General features: G+C 40.5%; 1 protein-coding gene across 1 annotated transcript in view; it reads right to left on the bottom strand.

The window, feature by feature from the left end:
- LOC124615859 (receptor-type tyrosine-protein phosphatase kappa) overlaps positions 1-26,999 on the bottom strand; it is a 722,136-nt gene that overhangs the window by 208,140 nt on the left and 486,997 nt on the right. The window contains exons 5-6 of the mRNA XM_047144018.1: positions 20,499-20,639; positions 597-754 (exon numbers count right to left, since the gene is read on the bottom strand). Coding sequence (XP_046999974.1) covers positions 597-754; positions 20,499-20,639 — 299 coding nt within the window. The remainder of the gene's footprint in view (positions 1-596; positions 755-20,498; positions 20,640-26,999) is intronic.

Here is a 26,999-nt window from a genome sequence, read left to right as displayed (position 1 = left end):
AATTCACCACAAATATAACAAAAATTGTCAGCAGAGCTTTTACAACCACTATTAGACATTGTACTGAGCACATGTACAGGAAATGGGGAAGTGAGGGTAGGTTGACAGTAAACAAAACACCATCTGTTAACACAAAAACAGAATTGACCTTTTTTTGCCAGAAAATGTTTTTCAGAAATACTACCAGTGTTATCTACATCCATTACACTTACTTTTTAAATTATTTTAACTACATAAAAGCTGTTAAATTGTTTAAATAATCGCTTAATTTAGTAAATTTAACTGTGAAATGTGAAGAAATGGTGGGTGATACAGTTTTTTAAGTATCATAATTGGATTTCCCACCGTAAAAAAACATAATAATAAGGTATTTTCAGCAAAAAAGTTTTCACATCATTGGCCTGTGTAATCTGATATGTTTAACTACTTGGTATTGCTAGTAGTCTGAAGACATTTTAATAATTCCTACTGAATTTGATTAACAAATATTATTCTTTCTTAATTTCAGGAAAAAATAAAAAGGTGATTTTGGGTGAGACTATACTGTTAGATGTGAAACTAAACAGTTAACTTAAACTGGAAAAAAAAGTGCTTACTTGCAATGTACAACAATAGGACCATTCTTCATCTGTTGATGTGGTCCTACTACAGCACGAACTCTCCGTCGGAATTCCAGGATGGCATTGGAAAAAGGACAAGTATGACTGTGCCATTCCGTGTAATGAAACTGGAGAAGCTGCCGTTCCTCATCTTCCTATAAAAGCAACATTAAAGTAAAATTTTATTCTATCCTTATATAAATGTAGTCATGTGCCAATTAGTAATACATTAATAAATTATGACACACTATTGCTGTCAAGTACTTACCTTCAGCAGACATAGTACAGTTGACAGATACATATAAAAGGGACTCATTACCTAGCTTGCAGAACTAATAGTTTCATTGTTGGAGAGGGGTAAAGGATATGCTGGAGAAGGTGAAAAAATAAGGAATGCTCTCACTCAGACTGCAGGATGATGAAGCATTCCCGTAGTGAGAAAGAGAGTGGGCAAGATGAAAGGGGTGATGTAAGAGAGTGTAGGTCAGAGGTGATACATTGTTAAGCACTGTACCAGCTTCAATTTAGAGATGATGAGGACAGACTCAAAATTATGGATAGATTAAGGGGAAGAGAGAGATGACTAGTGCAATTAAGAATTACACATGTATGCCCCCCCCCCCCAACACACACACACACACACACACACACACACACACACACACACACACACACAGTGCAAAACCTGTGTTTAGAGCAAATAAAAAGAAACACTTTTGTATGTGATGAAAGTGTCATACGTGCGCCTTTTCCCTGCTAGGGGTCCTTGAGGGTTTTGACACTAGTGATGTTCAGATTCAGTGTTCAAACTGCCATGCGATGAACATTGTTTTGGAGATGTTGCTGCAAATGTTTTCTGTTTACACTAATGTGCAACAGTCATCTGCATGCTAATGATTGTATCAAATACTCAGAAATCCATAAGCATCGAGTGGCAACACCACAGGCTCTATAAAAGCTAGCAGGATGAATGCCACAATCCACACTGCCTGTTACCAAGTCAAAATCACAAGTAATGCCTACACCTTTAGCCTGATGGGCAACTAGCTCTTCTAGAGCGTCTGTCGATGTCTTGTGTGCCAAACAATTCATCTTCCTAGAGTGAAATTTTCACTCTACAGCTGAGTGTGTACTGATATGAAACTTCCTGGCAGATTAAAACTGTGTGCCAGACCGAGACTCGAATCTGGGACCTTTGCCTTTCACGGGCAAGTGCTCGCAGGAGAGCTTCTGTGAAGTTTGGAAGGTAAGAGACTAGGTACTAGCAGAATTAAAGCTGTGAGGACAGGGCGTGAGTCATGCTTGGGTAGCTCAGTTGGTAAAGCGCTTGCCCGCGAAAGGCAAAGGTCCTGAGTTCGAGTCTCGGTCCGGCACACAGTTTCAATCTGCCAGGAAGTTTCAATTCATTTTTAACCACAAAATGAGATATACAGGTAATCGGCAACATCTCTAACTCAACAGCCATCACAGGCAGTCTGAACAGTGTCTGGGAACATCACTAGTGTCAAAATCTTCATGGACCTCTAACAAACACACACACACACACACACACACACACACACACACACACACACACCCCAACCAAACAATCAGTCACCTCTGTGTGTACACAAATGAATCATTAAGCCTTTACAGATGGTGCAATGCTGGAGTCATGTGCTCAACTGCTCAAACACTGCCTCTATGTGAGCATACAGCAATAGCAGTCAGTGAGACATTTTATATTTCAAGTGGACACTGTGCATAAACACGGGACATGACAGAGAGGCAAAAAGGGGCAATCATATTTGCCCATGATAACGGCCATACAGGGTCTGAATTTGCTGGATTTGTTGGTATTTCATCGCGAGTGTTCAACACGTCTACAAGCAATGGTGGCCCAGAAAAACGACATTGGAATTGTCACCAAAAAAAGATCCTGACTGAGACACCAAAGACGCATTTCACAGTTTGTGAATCAAAATTGCTTCCAAAGACACCAGGAATTGTTGTGGGCAGTGAGTGAAGGTCCATCCCAATGTGTAGTGGGAGAATATTGGGATGGGAACCAGATGCAACGAACATTTGGAGTAGGTCACCTCAAAGGCACATAAAGCTGACACCAGCAAAGATCGTCAGGCTGGAAGAATATGTGGCTGGTTTTCTTAACACCTCCACATTCTGTTACATCTCGACTGGCATGCCCAAATCACCTGATTTGAACTACACAGAAAATCTGTGGAGCATGTTGGAACAGCGGGTAAAATGCCGCCATCAGCGCCTCTGCATCTTGGTGGAACTGCACAATCAAATCCTCAGTGAATCGGTTAACATGGATGTGGCATACCCGCACAGCCTTGTAGACTCAATCCCTAACCAGATCCAGGTGATTATCAAGTCCAAGGGCAGAACTGCAAGGAATTAAATGACATATTTTATTTTAAGTACATGTTTTTGCTGCACTATTTATTTATTTACTCATAGTGATACAAGGTACACGATGAGCTCATTTCTGTGTTCTACTGCTATCAAGTGTGTATGTGAAGATGACATTACCTTATATAACATTGTTCCTTATGTCTATGTTAGTCTATGAATACATATGGCACCTTATGCTTATGTCTCAGTTTGTATGACGTGGTCCATACGACATCTTGAATGGTAAATGTCTATTGTCTTTTTGTTATGATATGATAGTGTTATTTTTATATTTACTTTTTATTAGCATGATCTTGTAAAGTTATTTTTGACAGCTTTTTTGGCGGCTTTGACTCCAGCAATGCTACATGTCTATAATGGAATTTCTACCGGTTGGGGTGGAATACCCAACAAAGTTATTTAAGCTATACACAATAAAATTGCAAACCCACTAACTCAAAAAATGAATCTATGTTTCGAAGAGGGCTGTTTCCCAGAGGTTCTGAAATATGCTGAAGTTAAACCACTCTTCAAGAAGGGATCATGAGAGAGCATGGGAAATTATTGTCCTCTCTCAATTCTCCCAGTCATATCTAAAATATTTGTAAAACTTGCCGTTGCCAAAATCCAAGACTTCATTGCAAAATATTCTGGTATACTAATCAATAAATTTGGTTTTCAGCAGGAGAAAACATCACAGATGCAGTGAACAATTTCATTAAGAAAATCAGTACATCATTAGATAAGAGACATAAGATGCAGGAATTTTCTGCGACCTCACAAAGGTGTTTGATTCTGTAAACCACAAAGGTGCTGCTTATTTACAAACTTGGAAACTATGGCATTAGCAGCAGTACCCTAAAATGGCTTAAATCCTTCTTATCAAACAGGAAGTACAGAGTTAGCATCTCTTTAAATTACACATTATTTTTCTGACTAGGGGAAAAAATTTATATATCAGGGTGTTCTACAAGCCTCCGTATTAGGCCCAGTCCTATTTCTCTTCTATGTTAATGACTTACCATTAAATATCAGCTTCCCATCAGTTCTGTTCGTAGATGATACTTTTGTCTTAGTTGAAGATCAGGATTTGGGAAAAATTCCGAAATCTGTGATCAATACCCTCAGTACCTTAGAAACTTGGTTTTAGCTAAATGGGTTTAATCTGAATATGTCTAAGACTCGCATGATGCACTTCAAAACCAAACAGTCAAAATGTGAGGAGATTAAGATTGTTCAAAACAACCAAGACATAAAAGACGTTGACTCAATCAAATTTTTGGGTTTAAATGTAGATAAATATTTGAACTGGCAGGCACGCAGTGAATACCCAGCAAACAAACTGAGTGGCTTTGCATTAGCGTGGATGCTAAAAACACAGAAAAAAAAATCATTCAAAATACGTGTACTGTAAATCATAAAAAACCATTCCTACATTGTTGATATTACTATCTGGAGTTTTCATTGTTTAATTTCATGTTTGTTTTTTTAATCAAGTTGTTCATCTTTTCTGATACTTGCCCTACGTATGGTATTGTAACATAAGTAGGTTTATTTATGTTTTTACTTCTCATTTCAATGTTATGTATGTGAAAAATTGGAATTATGATGTGATATCAGTTTGGGGTTCATGTCTATTACATTAATGTTGTATATTTAAAAACAAAGATGATGTGACTTACCATACGAAAGGGCTGGCAGGTCGATAGAAACACAAACAGACACATACATACACACAAAATTCAAGCTTTCGCAACAAACTGTTGCCTCATCAGGAAAGAGGGAAGGAGAGGGAAAGACGAAAGGAAGTGGGTTTTAAGGGAGAGGGTAAGGAGTCATTCCAATCCCGGGAGCGGAAAGACTTACCTTAGGGGGAAAAAAGGACGGGTATACACTCGCATACACACACATATACAGACACAAGCAGACATATTTAAAGACAAAGAGTTTGGGCCCAAACTCTTTGTCTTTAAATATGTCTGCTTGTGTCTGTATATGTGTGGATGGACTTGTACTACGACAGAACTTGTTCCTGGTAATTCATGGTTAACACTTGCTATAGTAAGAGGTAGTGATATGCCATTACAAGGATTGGAATCGTACTATGACAGAGACATTATCTCCTATCGTGCCTTTTCTATTGGTGTACAAGGTGATAGGAATTACGGTACAGGCGTTGTACATACTGATAAACCATTCTTGAGAAACATTATTAGGAACAAAACTAAAAGTGTCCACTGTCTTGTACACTGGAAGTCTGCTCCTCCTCATGTATGTTCTGCGGCGGTACGGCATGGCTGTGTGCTCCGTGCGGCTGCCTTGAGTCGAATGAGTCTGCTGCTGCCTCAGAACAGGATGTACTTCCTGCCCCCCACCAGCGCGCACAGCGCCAGCGCGCCTTACCAGTGTTGCGCAATCTTGATTTTCCAGCAACACGGTGCTAGTAATACTAGGCACCGTGTTGCGCGGCTGCCTCGCTCAGCGGCTAAGTCCGCTTCAAGGTCACACGCCTTACACAGCAGCATAAGAGGAATTCACACAGCCATGAAATAACCATGAATTACCAGGAACAAGTTCTGTCGTTGTACATGAAAAGTTATTCTTGCATCCAACAAATGTAATAGGGCCAGTGAGTAGCTCTTCTTGAGAAACATTATTAGGAACAAAACTAAAAGTGTCCACTGTCTTGTACAAATGTAATAGGGCACCGTGTTGCTCGGCTGCCTTCATGGCTGTGTGAATTCCTCTTATGCTGCTGTGTAAGGCGTGTGACCTTGAAGCGGACTTAGCCGCTGAGCAAGGCAGCCGTGCAACACGGTGCCTAGTATTACTAGCACCGTGTTGCTGGAAAATCAAGATTGCGCAACACTGATAAGGCGCGCTGGTGCTGTGCGCGCTGGTGGGGAGCAGGAAGTACATCCTGTTCTGAGGCAGCAGCAGGCCCTGATAAGGCGCGCTGGGGTTGTGCGCGCTAGTGGGGGGGCAGGAAGTACATCCTGTTCTGAGGCAGCAGCAGGCTCATTCGACTTGAGGCAGCCGCACGGAGCACATAGCCATGCCGTTCCGCAGCAGAACATACATGAGGAGGAGCAGACTCCCAGTGCACAGGCCATGCCATGTGCCTCGAGTCGAATGAGCCTGCTGCTGCCTCAGAACAGGATGTACTTCCTGCCCCCCACCAGCGCGCACAGCGCCAGCGCGCCTTATAAGTGTTGCACAATCTTGATTTTCCAGCAACATGGTGCTAGTAATACTAGGCACCGTGTTGCGTGGCTGCCTCGCTCAGCGGCTAAGTCCGCTTCAAGGTCACACGCCTTACACAGCAGCATAAGAGGAATTCACACAGAATGTTTCTCAAGAAGAGCTACTCACTGGCCCTATTACATTTGTTGGATGCAAGATTAACTTTTCATGTACTACGACAGAACTTGTTCCTGGTAATTCATGGTTAACACTTGCGTGTAAGGCGTGTGCCGTACCGCCGCAGAACATACATGAGGAGGAGCAGACTTCCAGTGTACAAGACAGTGGACACTTTTAGTTTTGTTCCTAATAATGTTTCTCAAGAAGAGCTACTCACTGGCCCTATTACATTTGTTGGATGCAAGAGTAACTTTTCATGTATTACGACAGAACTTGTTCGTGGTAATTCATGGTTAACACTTGCTATAGTAAGAGGTAGTGATAAGCCATTACAAGGATTGGAATCGTACTATGACAGAAACATTATCTCCTATCGTACCTTTTCTATTGGTGTACAAGGTGATATGAATTATGGTATAGGCGTTGTACATACTGATAAACCATTTTCATTATATACAAGAAACAGGAGACGTGTTAATGCTAATGAAAGAATTAATGTTTGGGCCAAGATTGATGGTGTGTTAGCAAATTATATTAAAGTACAAGGTGACATTACTGTATATTATCATTCTTAATAAAGATCCTTTTCCTAAAAAAAATTTCTTATCAGCTACTGAAGCATCTTTCTCTTCTGTGGGTTGCAAGGGTTACGACCCCTGGGGAGGTGGGTGGGTTTTATTTCATGGCTGTGTGAATTCCTCTTATGCTGCCATCTGGCTTTTCGCGGATGATGCTGTAGTATACAGAGAAGTTGCAGCATTAGAAAATTGTAGCGAAATGCAGGAAGATCTGCAGCGGATCGGCACTTGGTGCAGGGAGTGGCAACTGACCCTTAACATAGACAAATGTAATGTATTGCGAATACATAGAAAGAAGGATCCTTTATTGTATGATTATATGATAGCGGAACAAACACTGGTAGCAGTTACTTCTGTAAAATATCTGGGAGTATGCGTGCGGAATGATTTGAAGTGGAATGATCATATAAAATTAATTGTTGGTAAGGCGGGTACCAGGTTGAGATTCATTGGGAGAGTGCTTAGAAAATGTAGTCCATCAACAAAGGAGGTGGCTTGCAAAACACTCGTTCGACCTATACTTGAGTATTGCTCATCAGTGTGGGATCCGTACCAGATCGGTCTGACGGAGGAGATAGAGAAGATCCAAAGAAGAGCGGCACGTTTCGTCACAGGGTTATTTGGTAACCGTGATAGCGTACGGATATGTTTAATAAACTCAAGTGGCAGACTCTGCACGAGAGGCACTCTGCATCGCGGTGTAGCTTGCTTGCCAGGTTTCGAGAGGGTGTGTTTCTGGATGAGGTATCGAATATATTGCTTCCCCCTACTTACACCTCCCGAGGAGATCACGAATGTAAAATTAGAGAGATTAGAGCGCGCATGGAGGCTTTCAGACAGTCGTTCTTCCCACGAACCATACGCGACTGGAACAGGAAAGGGAGGTAATGACAGTGGCACGTAAAGTGCCCTCCGCCACACACCGTTGGGTGGCTTGCGGAGTATAAATGTAGATGTAGATGTAGAAGTGCAAAGTAAATTAACAACCATGAACCTCAATCCAAAATCACATCACCATGCCAATTTTTCACACACTTGAAAAAATCTCAGTGATACACTATTTAGAGATTATGAATTAGAAATACTTAGGAAATACAGCTAAAATTACAGGAACAGTTTACAAAATCAAAAACAAATGGCATATGTAAAGAAATAATATTAAAAAGAGAAGGAAATATTACAAATAAACCTACCTAGGTTACATCATCATAAATAGGGCAAATAATGGAGAAGATGAACAACTTGTTTAAGAAAACAAACATAAAATTAACATTTCATCTGAATAACAACTTGAAAGTCAAATGGCTCATAGCACTATGGGACTTAACATCTGAGGTCATCAGTCCCCTAGAACTTAGAACTACTTAAACCTAACTAACCTAAGGACATCAAACACATCCATGCCCGAGGCCGGATTCGAACCTGCGGCCGTAGCGGTCACGCGGTTCCAGACTGAAGCGCATAGAACCGCACGGCCACACCGGCCGGCAACTTGAAAGTCAAAATATCATTAACTGAAAATAATAGCTCCACTTTTCCAAACCCAGACTTCTACAAGATTTCCTCCAATGATTGTAGTTAATATTATGTTGAACAAACAGGCAAGAATTTCAGAATCAGATGTAAAAAACACACACAAAACCGCAAAAGCCACCAATCTACATTTTACTTGCACTTAAAAAGCCAAGAACATAGAGCAGAAAATATTGAAAATTCCCTGAAAATCCTTCACAAAGTACTTAAAGGACATACAATGAAAATTTTTGAGGAAATGGAAATTTACACTCGTACAGAAAAATACCCAGAAGACATATTCAACCAACAAACAGATTTTAAACACAAAAAATGCCTAAAATTTTTTATTGACATCATAAAAAAGGGTAAATCATTGTAATCAATATAATAGAAGGAAACATTCCACGTGGGAAAAATTATATATAAAACAAAGATGAGGTGACTTACCGAACAAAAGCGCTGGCAGGTCGATAGACACACAAACAAACACAAACATACACACAAAATTCAAGCTTTCGCAACAAACTGTTGCCTCATCAGGAAAGAGGGAAGGAGAGGGGAAGACGAAAGGAAGTGGGTTTTAAGGGAGAGGGTAAGGAGTCATTCCAATCCCGGGAGCGGAAAGACTTACCTTAGGGGGAAAAAAGGACAGGTATACACTCGCACACACGCACATATCCATCCACACATACAGACACAAGCAGACATATATGTCTTACTTAGGGGGAAAAAAGGACAGGTATACACTCGCACACACGCACATATCCATCCACACATACAGACACAAGCAGACATATATGTCTGCTTGTGTCTGTATGTGTGGATGGATATGTGCGTGTGTGCGAGTGTATACCTGTCCTTTTTTCCCCCTAAGGTAAGTCTTTCCGCTACCGGGATTGGAATGACTCCTTACCCTCTCCCTTAAAACCCACTTCCTTTCGTCTTCCCCTCTCCTTCCCTCTTTCCTGATGAGGCAACAGTTTGTTGCGAAAGCTTGAATTTTGTGTGTATGTTTGTGTTTGTTTGTGTGTCTATCGACCTGCCAGCGCTTTTGTTCGGTAAGTCACCTCATCTTTGTTTTATATGTAAATCATTGTAAGACACACAAACCAATAAATCACTTCTAATTTATGTAAAAAATTGTAAAAATCCTATCTCTGAAAAATTAAATGTAACCACTGACTTTTCACAAACCACAATTTTCATTGTAAACATGTATCATCACTGGAGTTGAAGCTGTCAAAAATGCTTTACAAGGGCACCCAAATACAAAGTAAACATATAAATAACATGTTCATATCATAAAAAAAGACAACTGGCATTTATTCAAAGATACCATGTGGACCACGTCTTAAAAGCTAAGACGTAAGCATACGGTGCCATAGACTAACATAGATGTAAGGAACAATATTATACCTATATCATCACCTTCAAACAAACATTTGATAATGGCAAAATGTCAAAACAAGCTAATCGTGTAACTTGTATCATTACCAGTAAATAAATAAATGATGCAGCAAAAATTTTGTACTTAAAATAAAATATGCCGTTCTTCAACATCGTGCAAGATGTGCACCCACGGGAAAGGAAATTATTAAATGATGCTTTTTAATTAAGTTAATTATTGGTTATTGGATTTGACAATGTTAGTAGTAGAGGTCAGCTACATTACCTTCCCCCGTTACCACACATGACCCCTGCAGGGACTGCCTGCCTCCCCGAATCCAGGAAGTGTTTGCTAATATCTACAGATATATGGGTGGGGGAGGGGGAAAAGGGGGAAAGGAGAGAAGCACGGATGCGGAAAGGACTACGCAGATGAACTCAGAGGATAGAAGATGTGTGAGGCTGGAGCAGGAACAGGGAAAGTCAATAGAGACAGATAGAGGACAGAGACTCTAAGAACTATGCCAGGAAGGTTACAGGAACAAAGTATATGTTGCTGGGACAGTTACCAGGTGCACAATTCAGAATATAGATGGCATGTGCTGTGAAGCAGTTGTTGAAGACAACTACACCATGTTATATGTCCTCTTCACCATCTAGTGGATCCAGCTGTCTCTTGGCCACAGTTTGGCTGTGGCCTTTCATGTAAATAGAGAGCATTTTAGTGGCCATGCTCACATAGACTGCCCCATAGTGGTTGCAGTTAAGTTGGCAGGCCACATGGTCACTTTAATGAGATTGTAAATGCTTGTGCCAGAAGTGGAGTATTAGGTAGTAATAGGATGTATGCGACAGGTCTTGCATCTACATCGTTTACAGGGATAAGAGCAATGCTACATTCTCAGAAACTACCTCCTGAAGCCCTACAGAATCCAAAGCCTAAACAGACTTGCAACACAGTTGTAAATCTGTAATCTCAAAGTCTCAGTCTCACTAAATTATCAGTCCTTTCCAAAGGCCTCACCTTTTGGCCCACTCGCAAATTCAATGATGCTGGACTTGTTAAAGACCTTCTCCCCTTATCATGGCCCCTAAGGCAGAAACAGTTTATCAGCAACCCTACCATTCAGACTCAACCCAAAACCAATACTGAACATTGCATTACTCAGTTTACTCCTTCACCTAAGTGTCATTTTCTAGATTCAAATCATTCTCCAAATTCTACAGAAAGAAATTCAATCCACAACCTAAAAACTGATTCTCACCGTACAATCCTACCTGCCAACAAAGGCTCCACCACTGTGATTTTGAACTGCAGGGATTACCTGGAGGACGGACTCCGGCAGCTGTTGGATTTGGCCACTTACAACCCCAGCCACAGCGGGATCTCCAGTCTCTTCTCAAATCCTTGCATTCCTCCCAAAACCTCTCCCATGTGTCTCTTTCTCTCTCTCTCTCTCTCTCTCTGCCCCCTCTCCTCCCAAATCCCTCCTGAACCCTCATCACTCCCTGCACTCGTACCATCTCATGCTTCCTAAAGCCCATAAAACCAACCACCCAGGATGCTGTGTTGTGGCTGGATAGTGCACTGCCACAGAGAGAATATCTGCTTTTGGGGATCAGCACTTCAGCCTATTATCCATAACATACACTCCTATAGTCAAGACACCAACCAGTTTCCCTACCAGCTTTCCACAGTTCCTGTCCCTTTACCACGTCACACCAGGCTAGTAAATGTCAATGTCTCCTTCGGCTGCTCTAGCCTCCCAAATGGCCAGGACCTTACTGCCACTGAGCACTACCTTTCTCATTGCCCATCTGACTCCAAACCTACAACGCTCCTCCTGCTTACCATGACCAACTATAGTCTCGCCCACAATTACTTGCCCTTTGAAGGCAGCACCCAAAAACAAATCTGCAGTACATCCATGGGCACACTTGTACCTCAATCCTATGCCAACAAACTCAGGGCCATCTAGAGACATCATGCTTAGCTGCCCACAATCCCAGAACTCTCACCTGGTTCCAATTTATTCATGTCATCTTCATGATCTGAACCAAAGATGAGGAAACACTATCCACATTCCCCAGGGCCTGAAAAGCTTCTCCCCAGTTTGCTTCAGTTTGTCCTATTTAGTCCACCAAGTAACCTTCCTCTATGTCAAACCCCACCTTTTCGATCACTCCATCAGTAACTCCACATCAAACTCGAAACTGTGGTCATCATACCTGCTGGACAATTAGCCTCTCTACATATATGCCGAGGAGTTCACTGGCCCCTTTTCAGAAAAAGATCTCCCATGCCTTGTCTCCCCAGTCACCTGCCGTCCATCACATAACCACTGTCCAGCCACAAAGGAGTGCCCTCTTTCAGACTCAGAACCACGTAAGACTGGAGCAACAGAATCACACTCTCTGCCAGGTATTTGACTAGCTCTTGTCATTCCCTGAAATGAATAATTTCCTCCCCATTATCCTCACCACTCCTTCGAAAATGGTATTCCACCACTCAAACAATCTGTGCAGTATCATTGACCATCCCTATTCCATCCCTCCTATTCCATCCCTGTTCCCAACCCTTTAACCTACTGCTATATCCCTGCAAAAGACCTAGATGCAAGATCTGTCCCACACATTCTTTTACCACAGTTGTACTCCACTCTTGTCACACGCATTCCTTACGCCATCAAAGAAGTGTTACCAGTGAAAGCAGCCATGTGGTGTACCAACTTCACTGCAACCACTGTGCAGCTGTCTATGTGGGTATGAGCACTAACGAGCTGGTTGTCTTTAGCAATGGCCACTCCCAACCTCTGACTTCGAGACAGCTGGACCCACCAGTTGCCAAGTATATCACACCGTACAGTGTAATTTACTTCACTGACTATTTTACAGTCCAAGCCATCTGAATTCACCCAACCAACACCAGAGTTTCAGAACTGGGGGATCTCTCCTTGCACCATATTTTTGTTCCCTTAAACCCCTTGGCCACAACCTTCTGCAGCACCTATCCTCTGCAGGGAAGAACCTGCTCCCGCTCTAACCTCCAACGTGTCTACTCACACCCAGCTGGTCATAGTCCTTTCCCCATTTTTGTGCTTCTCTCCTCTTCTGTTTTCTCTTTCAGCACTGCTTCACGATGCTGCAACTCAGCCCATTAACTTGTCCTTGCCATAACCCTATATTCTCTTATAGATAGCACTAAAGCATCTTCTCACATTCCTACTTTGCAATTACCCCCTCCCCCTGTAATGAAACAGGTTATATTGGGTCATGTGGAGGACCCAACACAGCAGGTTTCGTAGTATGCGATACACACTAAAACAGAAGTGGGTAGTGTATAAAGACACTTTGTGAAATAGTTGTAATGAAAATGTTAAACTGTGTCACACATCAATTAATGTATGTTCTTAGTCAGCTAAAGTGATGTAAAGTTAGGATAAGTCATTACCACTTTGATATGAATTTTGGGATGTTTTGAAGAGAAAGAAGAAGTTCTGGAATCAGTGTTAATAGTGTATAAATGTCAGTAACCTTTTTCATCCAGTTTTGTAATAATAATTCAATTTGTTAAAATTCATTGTTTACCATAATGCAACTTACTGTGTAAACCATTAATTTTGGAAAATCTTAACATTTGTGTATCTTTGCAAGTCAGGACAATATATTCTTACAGAAAGCACCAACTAAAAATCTGTAATTAAAGTCATAATTAATGTTTTTGGAACAATATATAGAGAAATTCGGTGCAATATTCACATATTATGAAAACTAGAAAAGATTTGATTAAACTGGAGACATAACCTGATTCAGAAAGACAATTTGTATCATAAATAATGTTAGAAGAACAATTCATTAATCTTTTGTAGCACGATTGAAAGCTTTTGGGTTGTACATAGTTATTCCACATTTTAGCCTTCAAATGTTGTAAAAAGTCACTTTGTATGTTTCAATTGTAATTTTGATGTTGTAGAAATATTACCAGCTCAAAATTGTTTCATAAAATTGCATAATTAATTAAATTATGTAGAGATATTTGAGAATGTTCTGTACTGAATAATAAGAACTTAATTGTTAACTGTATGTATGTTTCAAAATTACATTTGTAAAAGATCATTAATTTTGTAAATAAACATTACCATTGTATTCATTTTAATTTCCACAAAAACTCCGTAATGTCAGTTTTTGCATAACAATGTCAAAGAACGTAATTGTTAAAAGATGTATAAATACACATTGTCAAAAGGCTAGAAGGAGAGTGAAAAGGAGAGCGGTTGGAGAACTAGCTGGTGTGTTCTGGTGCCTGAAAGTTGTGGCAAATAAACAAGTGTTGTTAACAGATTAATTGGTGTACGTCTGATAGTGACCAAAGACTTTCTGCAGCGAAGTTATCACCTCCAAAAATGTAAAACATGCTGTGCTTCTGGAACTGGTTGTGTTAGAAATGGTTTGATGAGCTGGGATGGTTATGTTAGACCCTCCACCTCCACACATTCTGCCATAAGTCTCTTCTGTAAACACCCCCCCCCCCCCCCCCCCCCCCCCCCCCACTCACTACACACCTGATATGATATCACCATTCACGGAGATGAAAGAGGCCACATGTGTGTGAGTTAACCAAGTACAATGGTGTGCAAATTTTTGTAAATTTGAAGGACATATAATAGGTTCATCTGCTGTCACCCACTCAATGCCTCCTCTACGAAGTATGCACATTCGTTTTTTGCATTAGCATCCATCCCTCAGCATGTGCGCGCGCGCGTGTGTGTGTGTGTGTGTGTGTGTGTGTGTGTGTGTGTGTGTGTGTTTGTGTGTGTTTTCTTCATATAGCATAATTTTTTAAAAAAGAGAGAGAGATGGGGAACATGTTAATTGAGCTTAAGCCAGGAGGGTGTTGGGATGCATGGATGTGTTGGTGGTAAGTTCCTATCCACAGAGTTCAGGGGAATGAGTATTTGGTGGGATAATCCAAATAACCAGTATAGTATAGTTAGTACTCAGGTCCCTTGAGTCATACTGCAGAGTAGGGGCAGTCAACCTTTTCTACCTATCGCCAACTTTTGCATCATTGTTAGCAGCAAAATTTTCCAACCACCCACTTGTTCCACAGCAATAAGATTTATAAGGTAGGAAGGAATTTAACTTTATAAAATTGTATAGCAGAGTTACATCAAGTTAAAGCATTTAATAATAACTACTTACCAAACAATTTAAATTAAAATTTTTATGACAAGCTAATGAAAATGTTTTTAAAATCTATACTGTCTGCCACCCACCATGAAGTTGGAATGCTCATTAGTGGGTGGTACGAACCAGGTTGACTTCCACTGCTGGAGAACATGTGTAGCAACTGGGTGTGGTTGTCTCTTATTTCTTCTATTCTCATTATGTTTTCAGTCAATTTAGTTGTGGTAACACCTACATAAACTGCTGTGCAGCTGCCTTCCTTGATGTTGATCTACACCTCTCTGATGCCTGCATCTAAACATCAGTCTGTATAAAGTCAATTTATTAGCAAAAATACCTACACTGTGACACCTTCCAACCCTGCCACAAATTCTCCCTTCCCTACAGCCTACGCATCTATGGCAAACACATCTGCTCCACCAGTGAAACACCCCCCTCCCCCAGGTACCTACACTAACAATCTCTTCCAAGTTTTTCCTCTCCCACAACTAACCAACAGATCTTACTGACAAATAAAGTTCCCAGACAGTAGCCTTTTCTCAATTTCCCATTAATACAGTTCCAAATTGGGGGGGGGGGGGGGGGGGGGGGGGGGAACTGGAGAACCTCTTATCACCCAGTACCACCTAAGACTTGAATAGATCAATAATTTTCTCCACCAAGGCCAGGACTGTCTCAAGTCAAACCCTGAAGTGAGATGATCTGTTCCTGATACCCTCCTCACAGCATCCACTGCTGTCTACTACTGCCCTCTTAACCTTCGTAACATCTTAGTCAAACATTATGACATTCCAAAATCATTACCCCTATCCAAAGGCTGTTAACTACGCAATCATCCCCATTGTACAACCTGCTCCTTACACTCACCCAACAACACCCACTCCAGTTCCACCACAGGTAAATCCTACAATATCAAAGACAGAGCAATTTTTGAAATACACATTGTTTATCAACTAATTTGGTTCACTGCTCAGCATTTTATATAGGAATGACCACAACTTAACTGGCTAAATGTGTGTGCAGGCTTTCTTCGTCAGTTAAATATCATTGTCTTCTCGTAGCGACATTTTGATGGAATGCGTCTCCATTATCTTCAGGTGGAGTGTCAGGATATTGTCGGTTGCAGACTGATATCTCTGCTGGACTGCTCTCTGCTTCCCGTTGCCGGCCAGTCATGTGCCCACGGAATCGCCCGATGCGCCTGGAGCGGCCGGTGGTGAGGTGGACGCGTGTGCGGGGTTTGTGTCCCGGCATCTCTCTCTGTCTGCTCTGTCTGTGGTCCTTGGTGGAACGGAACGTTCATCTCTGATTTTCTTGATTGCAGGCTCCCAAGCCGTGCTGAGATGACAGCCACTGTCGCGGTTGATTAGGTTGTCGTGTAACCATATTTCTATGGACTCTTTGATTACTGAGTCCAAAAATCCGTTTGTACTGCATATTTTCTTTGTGTCCTTGAAATCGAAGGTGTGCTTCTCGTCAATACTATGTTCCGCCACAGCAGATTTGTTGGTCTGATCTAAGCGTACATGACTGATGTGTTCATTGCAGCACTGTGAGATGCAACACTGTGTCTGTCCTATATATTGCATCCCACATTCGCATCCGATCTAGTGGATCCTTGGTTGAACCGAGAGGGTCTTTGATTTTTACCGCTGCACTGAAAATTGTCTTCACTTTATGTTTCTTGAGAATTCTCACGATCTTGACCATTGGAGGACCCACATATGGCAAGAATGGACAGCCCATTGCTTCGTCTTCATCCGGTCTCTCTTCTCTCTTCTTGTGGTCAGTCTTCAGAGCTCTCCTTATTTGTGTGTCACTGTATCCATTTTTCTTTAGGTGTTGCAATTCTCCTGGCAAACTTGTCTTATCACAGATGGCCTTGGCCCTGTGCACCAAGGTGTTGAGTACAGAATTGCGTTGCGCTGGGTGGTGGCAGCTGTTGGCATTAAGATAGAGGTCTGTGTGTGTTTTCTTTCTGTACACCGTGTGTCCCAGCATGCCGTTCATGTTTCTTGTGACCAGGATATTCAGAAAGGGTAAGCTTCCATTCTCTTCTATCTCCATGGTAAATTTGATATTTGTAGTTTGGCCACATGGCAGGGCCAAACTGCTAGAGTTCCACCAACACCTTAATGGTATACATGGAAATAGCTTGAATGTGCTAGGAAAGCTAGAAAAACTGAAAGCGGAAAAGTGAAGGCTCAATCTAGATAATGTACGGGTCAGTGAAGTGAAATGGAAAGAAGACAAGTCTTTCTGGGCAGATGAGTGTAGGGTAATATCAACAGCAGCAGAATATGGTGTAACGGAAGCAGGGTTCATTATGAATAGGAAGGTAGGGCGGAGAGTGTGTTACTGTAAACAGTTCAGTGACAGGGCTATTCTTATCAGAACTGACAGCAAACCAAAACCGACAACAATAGTTCAGGTATACATGCCGACGTCACAAGCTGAGGATGAAGAGATAGAGAAAGTACATTAGGATAGGATAATTCAGTACGTAAGGGAGAGGAAAATCTAACTGTCATGTGGGACTGGAATGCAGTTGTAGGGGAAGGAGTAGGAGGAAAAGTTACAGGAGAATATGGGCTTGGGCAAGGAATGAGAGGCTAGTAATAGTGAATACTCTTCAAGAATCACAAGAGGAGGAGGTATACTTTGAAAAGGCTGGGTTATAAGAGAAAATTACAGTTGCATTACATCATGGTCAAACAGAGATTCCAAAATCAGATACTGGATTGTAAGGTGTACCCAGGAGCAGATACAGACTCAGATCACAATGCAGTAGTGATGTAGAGCAGGCTGAAGTTGAAGAGATTAGTCAGAAAGAATCAATATGCAAAGAAGTGCAATATGGAAGTACTAAGGAATGATGAGATACACTTGAAGTTCTCTAAGGTTGTAGATACAGCAATAAAGAATAGTCCAGTAGGCAGTACAGTTGAAGAGGAATGGACATCTCTAAAAAGAACAATCACAGAAGCTGGAAAGAAAAACACAAGTACAAAGAAAGTAACTGCAAAGAAACTACAGGTAACAGAAGAAATACGTCAGTTGATGGATGAAAGAAGGCAGTAAGTACAAAAATGTTAAGGGAAATTCAGGAATACAGAAATACAAGTCGCTGAGGAATGAAATGAATTGGAAGTGCAGGGAAGCTAAGGCGAAATGGCAGCAAGAAAAATGTGAAGAAATCGAAAAAGAAATGATAGAAGGACTGATTCAGCATATAGAAAAGTGAAAGAACCTTTGGAAACCAAGGTTGGAAACATTAAGAGTGTAGAGGAGAGAGCAGATAGGTGGGAAGAGTACATGGAAGGCCTCTATGAGGGGGGAGATTTGTCTGATATGATAGAAGAGGAAACAGGAGTCGATTTAGAAGATATAGGGGACCCAGTATTAGAATCAGAATTTAAAAGAGCTTTGGAGGACTTAGGATCAAATAAGGCAGAAGGAACCGATACCATTCCATCAGACTTTCTAAAAACATTAGGGGAAGTGGCAATAAAACAACCATTCATGTTGGTGTGTAGCATGTAGGAGTCTGGCATTATACCATCTGACTTTCAGAAAAATATCATCCACACAATTCTGAAGACTGCAAGAGCTGACAAGCGCAAGAATGATCACACAATCAGCTCATGCATCCAAGTTCCTGACAATAATAATATACAGAAGAATGGAAAAGAAAACTGAGGCTGTGTTAGATAACTATCAGTTTGGCTTTAGGAACGGTAAAGGCACCAGAGAAGCAATTCTGATGTTGCAAATGATAATTGAAGCAAGACTAAAGAAAAATCAAGACACATTCATAGGATTTGTAGACCTAGAAGAAGTGTTCGACAACGTAAAATGGTGCAAAATTTTCGAAATTCTGAGAAAAACATGGTTAAAATATAGGGAGAGACAGGTAATATACAATATGTACAGGAACAAGAGGGAATAATAAGAATGGATAACAAGGAACAAAATGCTCAAATTAAAAAGAGTGTAATACAGGGATGTAGTCTTTCACCCCTACTGTTCAATCTGTACATCGAAGAAGCAATGATGGAAATAAAAGAAAGATTCAGAAGTGGAGTTAAAATTAAAGATGAAAGGATATCAATGATATGATTCACTGATGACACTGCTATCCTGAGTGAATGTGAAGAAGAATTACATAATCTGCTGAATGGTATGGGCAGTCTAATGAGTACAGAATATGGACTGAGAGTAAATCGAAGAAAGATGAAAGTAATGAGAAAAAGCAGAAATGAGAACAGCGAGAAACTTAACACCAGGATTGATGGTTACGTAGTAGATGAAGTTAAGGAATAACCGATGATGGACAGAACAAGGTGGACATCAAAAGCAGACTAGCACTGGCAAAAAGGGCTTTCCTGGCCAAGAGAAGTCTACTACAATCAAACATAGGCACTAATTAGAGGAAGAAATTTCTGAGAATATACATTTGGAGCAAATCATTGTATGGTAGTGAAACATGGACTGTAGGAAAAAAACAGAAGAGAATTGAAGAATTGAGATGCTACAGATGGATGTTGAAAATTTGATGGACTGATTACGTAAGGAATGAGGCAGTTCTGCGCAGAATCGGAAAGGAAAGAAATATGTGGAAAACACTGACAAGGAGAAGGGACAGGATGATAGAACATCTGTTAAGACATCAGGGACTGACTTCCGTGGTACTAGAGGGAGCTGTAGAGGGCAAAAACTGTAGAGGAAGACAGAGATTGGAACATATCCAGCAGGTAATTAAGGATGTAGGCTACAAGTGCTACTCTGAGGTGAAGAGATTGGCACAGGGGAGAAGTTAGTGGCAGGCTGCATCAAACCAGTCACAAGACTGATGGTGAAAAAACAGTTCCCAGCAATTACAAAACTAACACTGAAGAAGCCATAATAATATTAGCATGCATATGTACTCTGTACTTAACATATTTATGACACTTCAGCCACAGTGTCATTGCTCACTAGTCCAGAACTCATCCACAGTGTTTTAGCTGTGATTCAAGTTACAAAATAGCTTCATAAAATTGCAGTGACACATGAACACAATGCTCTCAACAGTATGATATAAACACAACTTGGAAAACAATATTTAATTTGTATTAAGTGTTCGTTGCAAAATTTGTCACTTGCATATTAATGAAAGAGTAGTAGTTCTTTAAAGATGCTAATGTTCAAACACTTAATTGTTTGCTAACTTTTGTAAGAGATTATATTTTGTACTAGGAAGACTAGGAGCTTTACCATCACTCTTGAGATCACATTTAAACTATTTGACTTAGTTGTTCATGAAAATATTTCCATCTTTCACAGGAATTTCTCAAACCTGCAGGTACAACAGTCTTCAAAGTTACTGGTTCAAATAATATCTTGAAAATTTACCAGAATAAGTGAATGTTATAACTTACTATACAAGATTTCTGGAATGGGGATGGAGCAAGCATTTAATGTCATAACTCACCATTCCTTCAGCTTTTCTGACAAGCTTGAAAGTCCTGATGTGGAAATTGGCCAACTCCTCTTCCTTCACAACAGACACGGATATTTGTCCATACACTTCTGGTTTATCCTTTGCAGCAGGCCAGTACTGCATGCACATTACCTAAAATAAAACAGGTGTCATTCAAATGTTCATATTTTGGAAGTTAAATCATACATGATACAGTTTTCTATTGACATAGTTTTACTGCATATACTGTGAAATTTCAAGCCATCTGATAAAATGGAGTAAGCACTGAGCCAGTTTCAGTACAGAGTTGACAGAAGGTTTGGGTGTAGTAAAGAATAAAGATGGATGTAGAGGAAGAAAAGAAAATGGCAAGTGAAATATGTGATACAATTGAAGTATTAGATAATGGGTTGTCTGATTGGGGTAGGGGTATGGATGATAAATAAAACAATAAATATGACTAAAGGAGCATGCATACTAGGCCAATGAAGGTCAGCAAAGGGCAGCAAACGACAGCCAACTGCTTTGTTGGCCAAGACTTGTATAGTGTGTACAAGCAGCAAATTAGTGGCAATGAAGCCACTGATGTTGGTTGCAGTTTGTTGTGTTGGTGGTAACATCAAAGCATTGGTGGTTGGTTAGCACTACGACCTCTCCCCTCCTGTGGATGTTGGGTTGGATGTACATTGGTTCAGTAGCAATTTGTCGTTCTTCTAGAATGGGTGAGTATTTAAGTTTTTCTGGACAGCCACATGTCACGCTTAGTTTGTTTTATTGACTGGTTTCACTCTTTATCAAGAACATCACGATGATATTTGGAATTTACAGTTTCAACTACAGTAGTTCGCCATTAAATTCAAGAGCAAAACAGTTAACAGAACTTCTGAGTGTGATTTATGGCTGTCATGAAAAAGTTAATTTAAACAGTCATCATTTCCCCTGCAGGCATTGCCTGCTCTCACTAAAGGTGCATATTTATTCTGTTTAAGAATACTAGAGTATAGAGTGGAATATGGAGAGGGCACTGAAGCTGAGAGAGTTTTATTATGGAAGGAAGCCCCCTACAAGCTGCAAATATAAAAACAAACTGAAACGCTTGGAGGAAAATAACTTAGATATTAGAAAGTGATATGCATGGTGTGAAAAAGAAAGTTGTGTCTTTACTGACATCTCTTGGCCAGAAATGATAAAGAAAAACAAAAAAATTGGGAGTGACTATTAACCTTCTGCTGCAGGTACAGCTCTCATAAAAGAGATGTTATATTTGGAAATTTTAGGGCCTACACAACTCAGTACCAATCCAAAATCCATTGTGTTCATTAGGGAAAAAATTCTGAAATAGCCCACATTCCTTTTCAGCTTTAAAGTCAGACATCAAGCTTGTTCAACCACACAGCTGCCTACTCATTTAAAAGAGAGGTGTCTATCACTGTCATTTCTTCTTCTTTTCCTGATGATCAGCTTCTTGCAGTAAAATAAATGCTGCACTTGCAATGACTGCTAAATCCTCTTCTTTCCCAATAATATCAGCCAGTGAAATTGTAACTGAAACACTACTTTGTAACAATTACGCAACTGGATCAAAGTCAGCAAGTTATCAAAGCCAACTTCGATTCAACATGGCTGAATCCCTTGACCCCGAGCTCTTCCATTGGAGTGGATGACAAGTGAAATATCAATGCACTGGCAACCCATGTTTGGCCAAATCCAGTCTCTGTCATTTGTTGGCCTTAATTGACCTAGTGTCTGCCCCTGGTAGCTAAGTGCTCAGAGTAACAGAATGTCATGCCTAATAGCCTAGGTTCAATTCCCCGCTGGGTCGCAAGTCGCTGAAGTGGCGTCAACTCAAAAGACTTGCTCCAGGCAAACAGACTACCCAACGGGAGGCCCTAGCCACATGGCATTTCCATTTCCAATAACCTAGTATGTATGTACCTTAATGTGGTTAGGTCTAGGAAGACAAAATAACTGGGAAATATACTGGAGAAAATCTGTAACTGGAGAAAATCTGTAACTGGAGACAAGGGGATCTGACATTAGATGAGAGAATCCAAATGGATTGTGAGACACAGCAGCCATCAGGATTCTTGAGTCATCCTGTTGTACTTGTTAAGCAATCAGGTAATGGATGTTCTCAAGATGAACAGTTTGTGTTCATTACTGGACTTTGTCAGTTTGATAATATCAGACTCAAAAGGCAGGGGAGGGGGATGGGGGTGGGGCTGATGGGGAAGGAACAGGCAGGTGCAGTGGTCGGACACGGGACTCACTTTTGAGAGAAAGGCATTTCAAATAAGTTTTCAATACAGATTTAGGTTATTCACGAATTACCTACATTGCTTAAAGAGGCACATGTGGGATGATGACTTTCAAATGGAACAGAAAATTTCCTTCCCCAACCTTTCATTATTCAGGCTTCAGATGTGTTCTGATGACCATATGTTGTGAGGGTGTCAACCCCAATCTTTGTGTCTTTTGTGTAAAAAGTCATTTAGTAAATGCATCAGCTGATAGCATAAGTAGTTCTGGATGTGATGTTCCATTAAAGCTGTATGCTGCATGCTTTGTCAGTAGCATATGGTAGGTGGGATAGGTGACAGTAAAAATGAGGCAGGACTTAGCAGGAAGCGGAGCAGTTCAAACTCACTCCCGTCCTCTTCCTCTTCCCACCAACTAACTGTCTTATCACCACTGATGCAATCTCTTACACATTCCAAACATACTGTCAGTTGGAACAACCACCTATACAATCAGGAAAAGTGGTCTATCTTCGGAAAAGTGGTCTATCTTCGGAAAAGTGGTCTATCTTCATATTTTTATTTTGTCAAATGATTCTGGTTTCAGTACCAAGTACCATCATCAGGTCATCCTCTGGCGTGCAGTAATCTAGCTTGCCTGCTCAGATAGGTGTGTCATATACACACCTACTTGGGTAAGCAAGCTAGATGACTGCACCAGGCAATAACCTGACGACGGTACTTGGTACCAAACCTGATAGTCATTAGACAACATGAAAGTTTTACTATGGCTTAAAGCACATAATTTTTTTCTAATGTGACTGCTTCTTTACAAGCCACCATATAAACATAGTTTCTCAGCACCTTGACATTACCTCTCACAATATTCACCTGAAAGTCTCCAAACAGAACTTTCATTCACTAGCCAGTTTTATTTTTACCCTTGGCTTTTTCACCTTTGATGTACAGATATAAAAAACATTGCCATGAGACCATGAATGTCACATCCTATTCCAAGCATTTCATGTGCCACATAAAAAATATTTTTGTTGACTTCCAAAGTTGTGTACCCCCTTGTCTTGGTACAAAGTCATTAACGAAATCTTTGTGGGATGGACTCATGATAAAAAAACAGCTCATCCGTTTCCTGAAAATAGGTGATCTCCTTTTCCCAACTGAATTTTTTCTTATCCTTCTACAAACTCCAAGTAACCTTTCTGGCTGATTACTTCACTGAATTTCACTTATAAACTTACATCTACATGAAACAAACCAACAAGCAACAATACCTACTAGGGCTATCTAAAAAGTATCCCACCTTTGGCCAGAAAAAATATTTTGAATACCTGACAGGTTTGAGACCCTAATCCCCTTCAAAGTAGACCCCTTGTGCTTGCACACACTTAGTCCACCGATCCTTCCACGGCTGGAAACACCTCTGGAAGTCTTCTTTTGGAATGGTGTTCAGCTCCATCATCATGTTCTGCATTATCTCTTCTCCACTCTCAAAACAGGATCCTTTCAGTGGCGTCTTCAATTTTGGAAACAACCAGACATGTCTGGAGAGTAGGGAAGTTGGCAAATGGCTGTAATTCCATGTTTGGCCAAGAAATTGTGGATCAAGTGGGATGAATGTGCAGGGGAATTGTCATCATGCAGTTGCCAGTTTTTTTCCATCCACATGTCTAGTCTTTTGTGCCGAACTGCGTCATGGAGTCTCTGGAGAACACCTTGATAGTACTCCTTTGTCACTGTTTGTCCTTCCAGTGTGTATTCATGATGCACAATTCCACAGACATCAAAGAAGACAGTCAGCATCACTTTGATTTTGCTTTGCACCTGCTGCACTTTCTTAGGCCTTGGAGACTCAGGATGCTTCCATTGTGATGATTGTCTTTTTGTTTCTGGGTCATACTCATACACCCATGACTCATCTACAGCTATCACAGTGTTCAGAAACCCAGGAACAGTGTTAGTGGTGTCCAGAAGGTGCTGTGCAATGTCAAAACGGAGGTCTTTTTGCTCCAGCAACAACAACTTGGGCACGTATTTCGCAGCCACTCTGTGCATGTTCAAATCATCACACAAAATTGCATGTGCAGAATATTTACTCACTCCAACCTCTTGGGCAATCTCCTGCACAGTCAAATGATGATCTGCATCACCAAATTTGGTGCCCTCTCAACAACAGTTGCACTCCTAGCAGGACCTGCCAGAACACTGGTCACTCTCTGCTGATGTGCGGCCATTTTTGAATCGGGTGAACCACTCCTTAATTTGTGTTACACCCATCACATCTTCTCCAAATGCCTGCTGAATCTTATTAATTGTTTCGCTTTGAGAATCACCAAGTTTTTGACAAAATTTGATGCAATATCTTTGCTCAACACATTCAGTCATCTTGAGAGAATCGGTAATCCAATGGACACATTGTGTAGCACCTCACTCAGTGACCGAGAGGCAGCAACTGACAGCCCAGAACTGACAGGCCGGAAGGCGGGGACAAAATTCACACATGCGCATAAAGGTCTCTTCCTTTACTGTGTACAGAGGTGCTGCACTATCATCTCTATTTTGTGGAGGGAAATCAAAGGCTGGATACTTTTTAGACAGACCTCGTAAACGCTGGCAGCAAGCATCCCATTCATATCAAATGCTCTCTTCCCTGAAGCTACATATCTGTGGAAGATGTATCTATTCTGGTATCAAATTCTTACACATTCATATCAAGAATTTTTCCAGCTGTGATCTCTTGTAACTATCCCACCGATCTTGTCTGCAAACATGTCTGGACAGTCTCCATCTCCTACTTTAAAAAATCTTAGATGCACACCCTCATCACTCAGTAACAGCCTGGACTTAAATGCTTCAATAAAATATTTCAGCAGGACTGTGATTTTCTCAATTTGAGCTCTAAAATGAGGTAATGTCTCACTGATATCCTTTCCACATCATTTACTGTCATTTTCTATTACCTTCATAACCTTCAACACATCTATTTTTTAAATACAATATTGCTACTCAAATTTATTTTCATATTCTGAAATATACAAGTCCTTACCACTTTGAAATATAATTCTTTTATTTTCCTACTCTCCTTTCACACTGATAGGCTGTCAGTTAGCCTGCTCTTTCTTACCAGTTATCCTCCTATTGCAGTTTTTAAAACACGCTAGCTTGACTCATCTATTCGATGAGGAATTAAACACTAATCTTTGTCATTTTCTGGATTCCATGTACTAGGCACTATAGAGCCATTTCTAAGTATAGAAAAGTCCATTCATTCTGGCCACTAATGTTTAAATTCTTCTGTTCTGTCCCTCAAACTGATAATCCCCAATTCTTATCTTCTGTCTGTTATGGTAACACAATCACTTCAGATATTTACAATTTCATACTAAGTGTTGCAATTGTTCTGCAAACAGTTTCACAGGTTTACTGAAACTCAGTCAATCTAATCTGAAAATGAGATCTTTCTCTTCATCTTAGAAAAATGGTGAGCGACTATCATTCGTTAGCTAAATTTTTACACTACGACTGTAATTTTGGAGCCTATGTAGCCACAAAATTAGACACGCAGATTTCCACAATTTTCAACTATCATAAAAGGAAAATATTTATGAAAGGAAAAAGAAAGCAAAAAAAAGATGACAGGAAGAAATAAAGACATCACTAGAAATTTTGACAGAGGCACCAGCAAAAGAAGAAACAAAAACATTACTAAATTAAGTCTGAAGAGTAGCTAGAAGTTTTAGAAATTCATGCCTCAAAAAAGTGACCACTGAAGTATTGAGGAACAACAATGTGTGTTTGAAGTTCTCTGAGACTGTAGATATTGTAATAATAAATACCAAAGAAACCTCTTGTGACAGAAAGGAATGGACATCCCTGAAAACAGCAATCATGGAATTGGACAGCCAAATTTAGGCACAAAGTAACTGTGAAAAACTTTGGGCAACAGAAGATATATTTCAACTGAGAAACAAAAGGAAGGAAATACAAAAATGTCAGAAAAAGATATGAACACAGCAATATAAGACACTTGGTAATGAAAACAATAGGAAGACAAGAGAAGCTAAAGCAAAAAGACTGCACAAAAATTGGAGAAATCAAAAAGAAATGGTCATCAGGAGGGCAGATTTAGCATACAGTAAAATAATCTTTTCTGTATGCTAAATCTGCCCTCTTGATGACCATTCCTTTTCGATTTCCCACATTTTTTGCAGTCAATTTGCTTTGGATTCTTTCCCTTCCTGTTGCTTTCATTTCCAAGTAT

Source organism: Schistocerca americana, chromosome 5 (assembly GCF_021461395.2).
Source record: "Schistocerca americana isolate TAMUIC-IGC-003095 chromosome 5, iqSchAmer2.1, whole genome shotgun sequence".
Classification (NCBI taxonomy): Eukaryota; Metazoa; Arthropoda; class Insecta; order Orthoptera; family Acrididae; genus Schistocerca; species Schistocerca americana.
The sequence above is the reverse complement of the archived record's forward strand: the minus strand, read 5'-3'. Positions and strand labels throughout refer to the sequence as shown.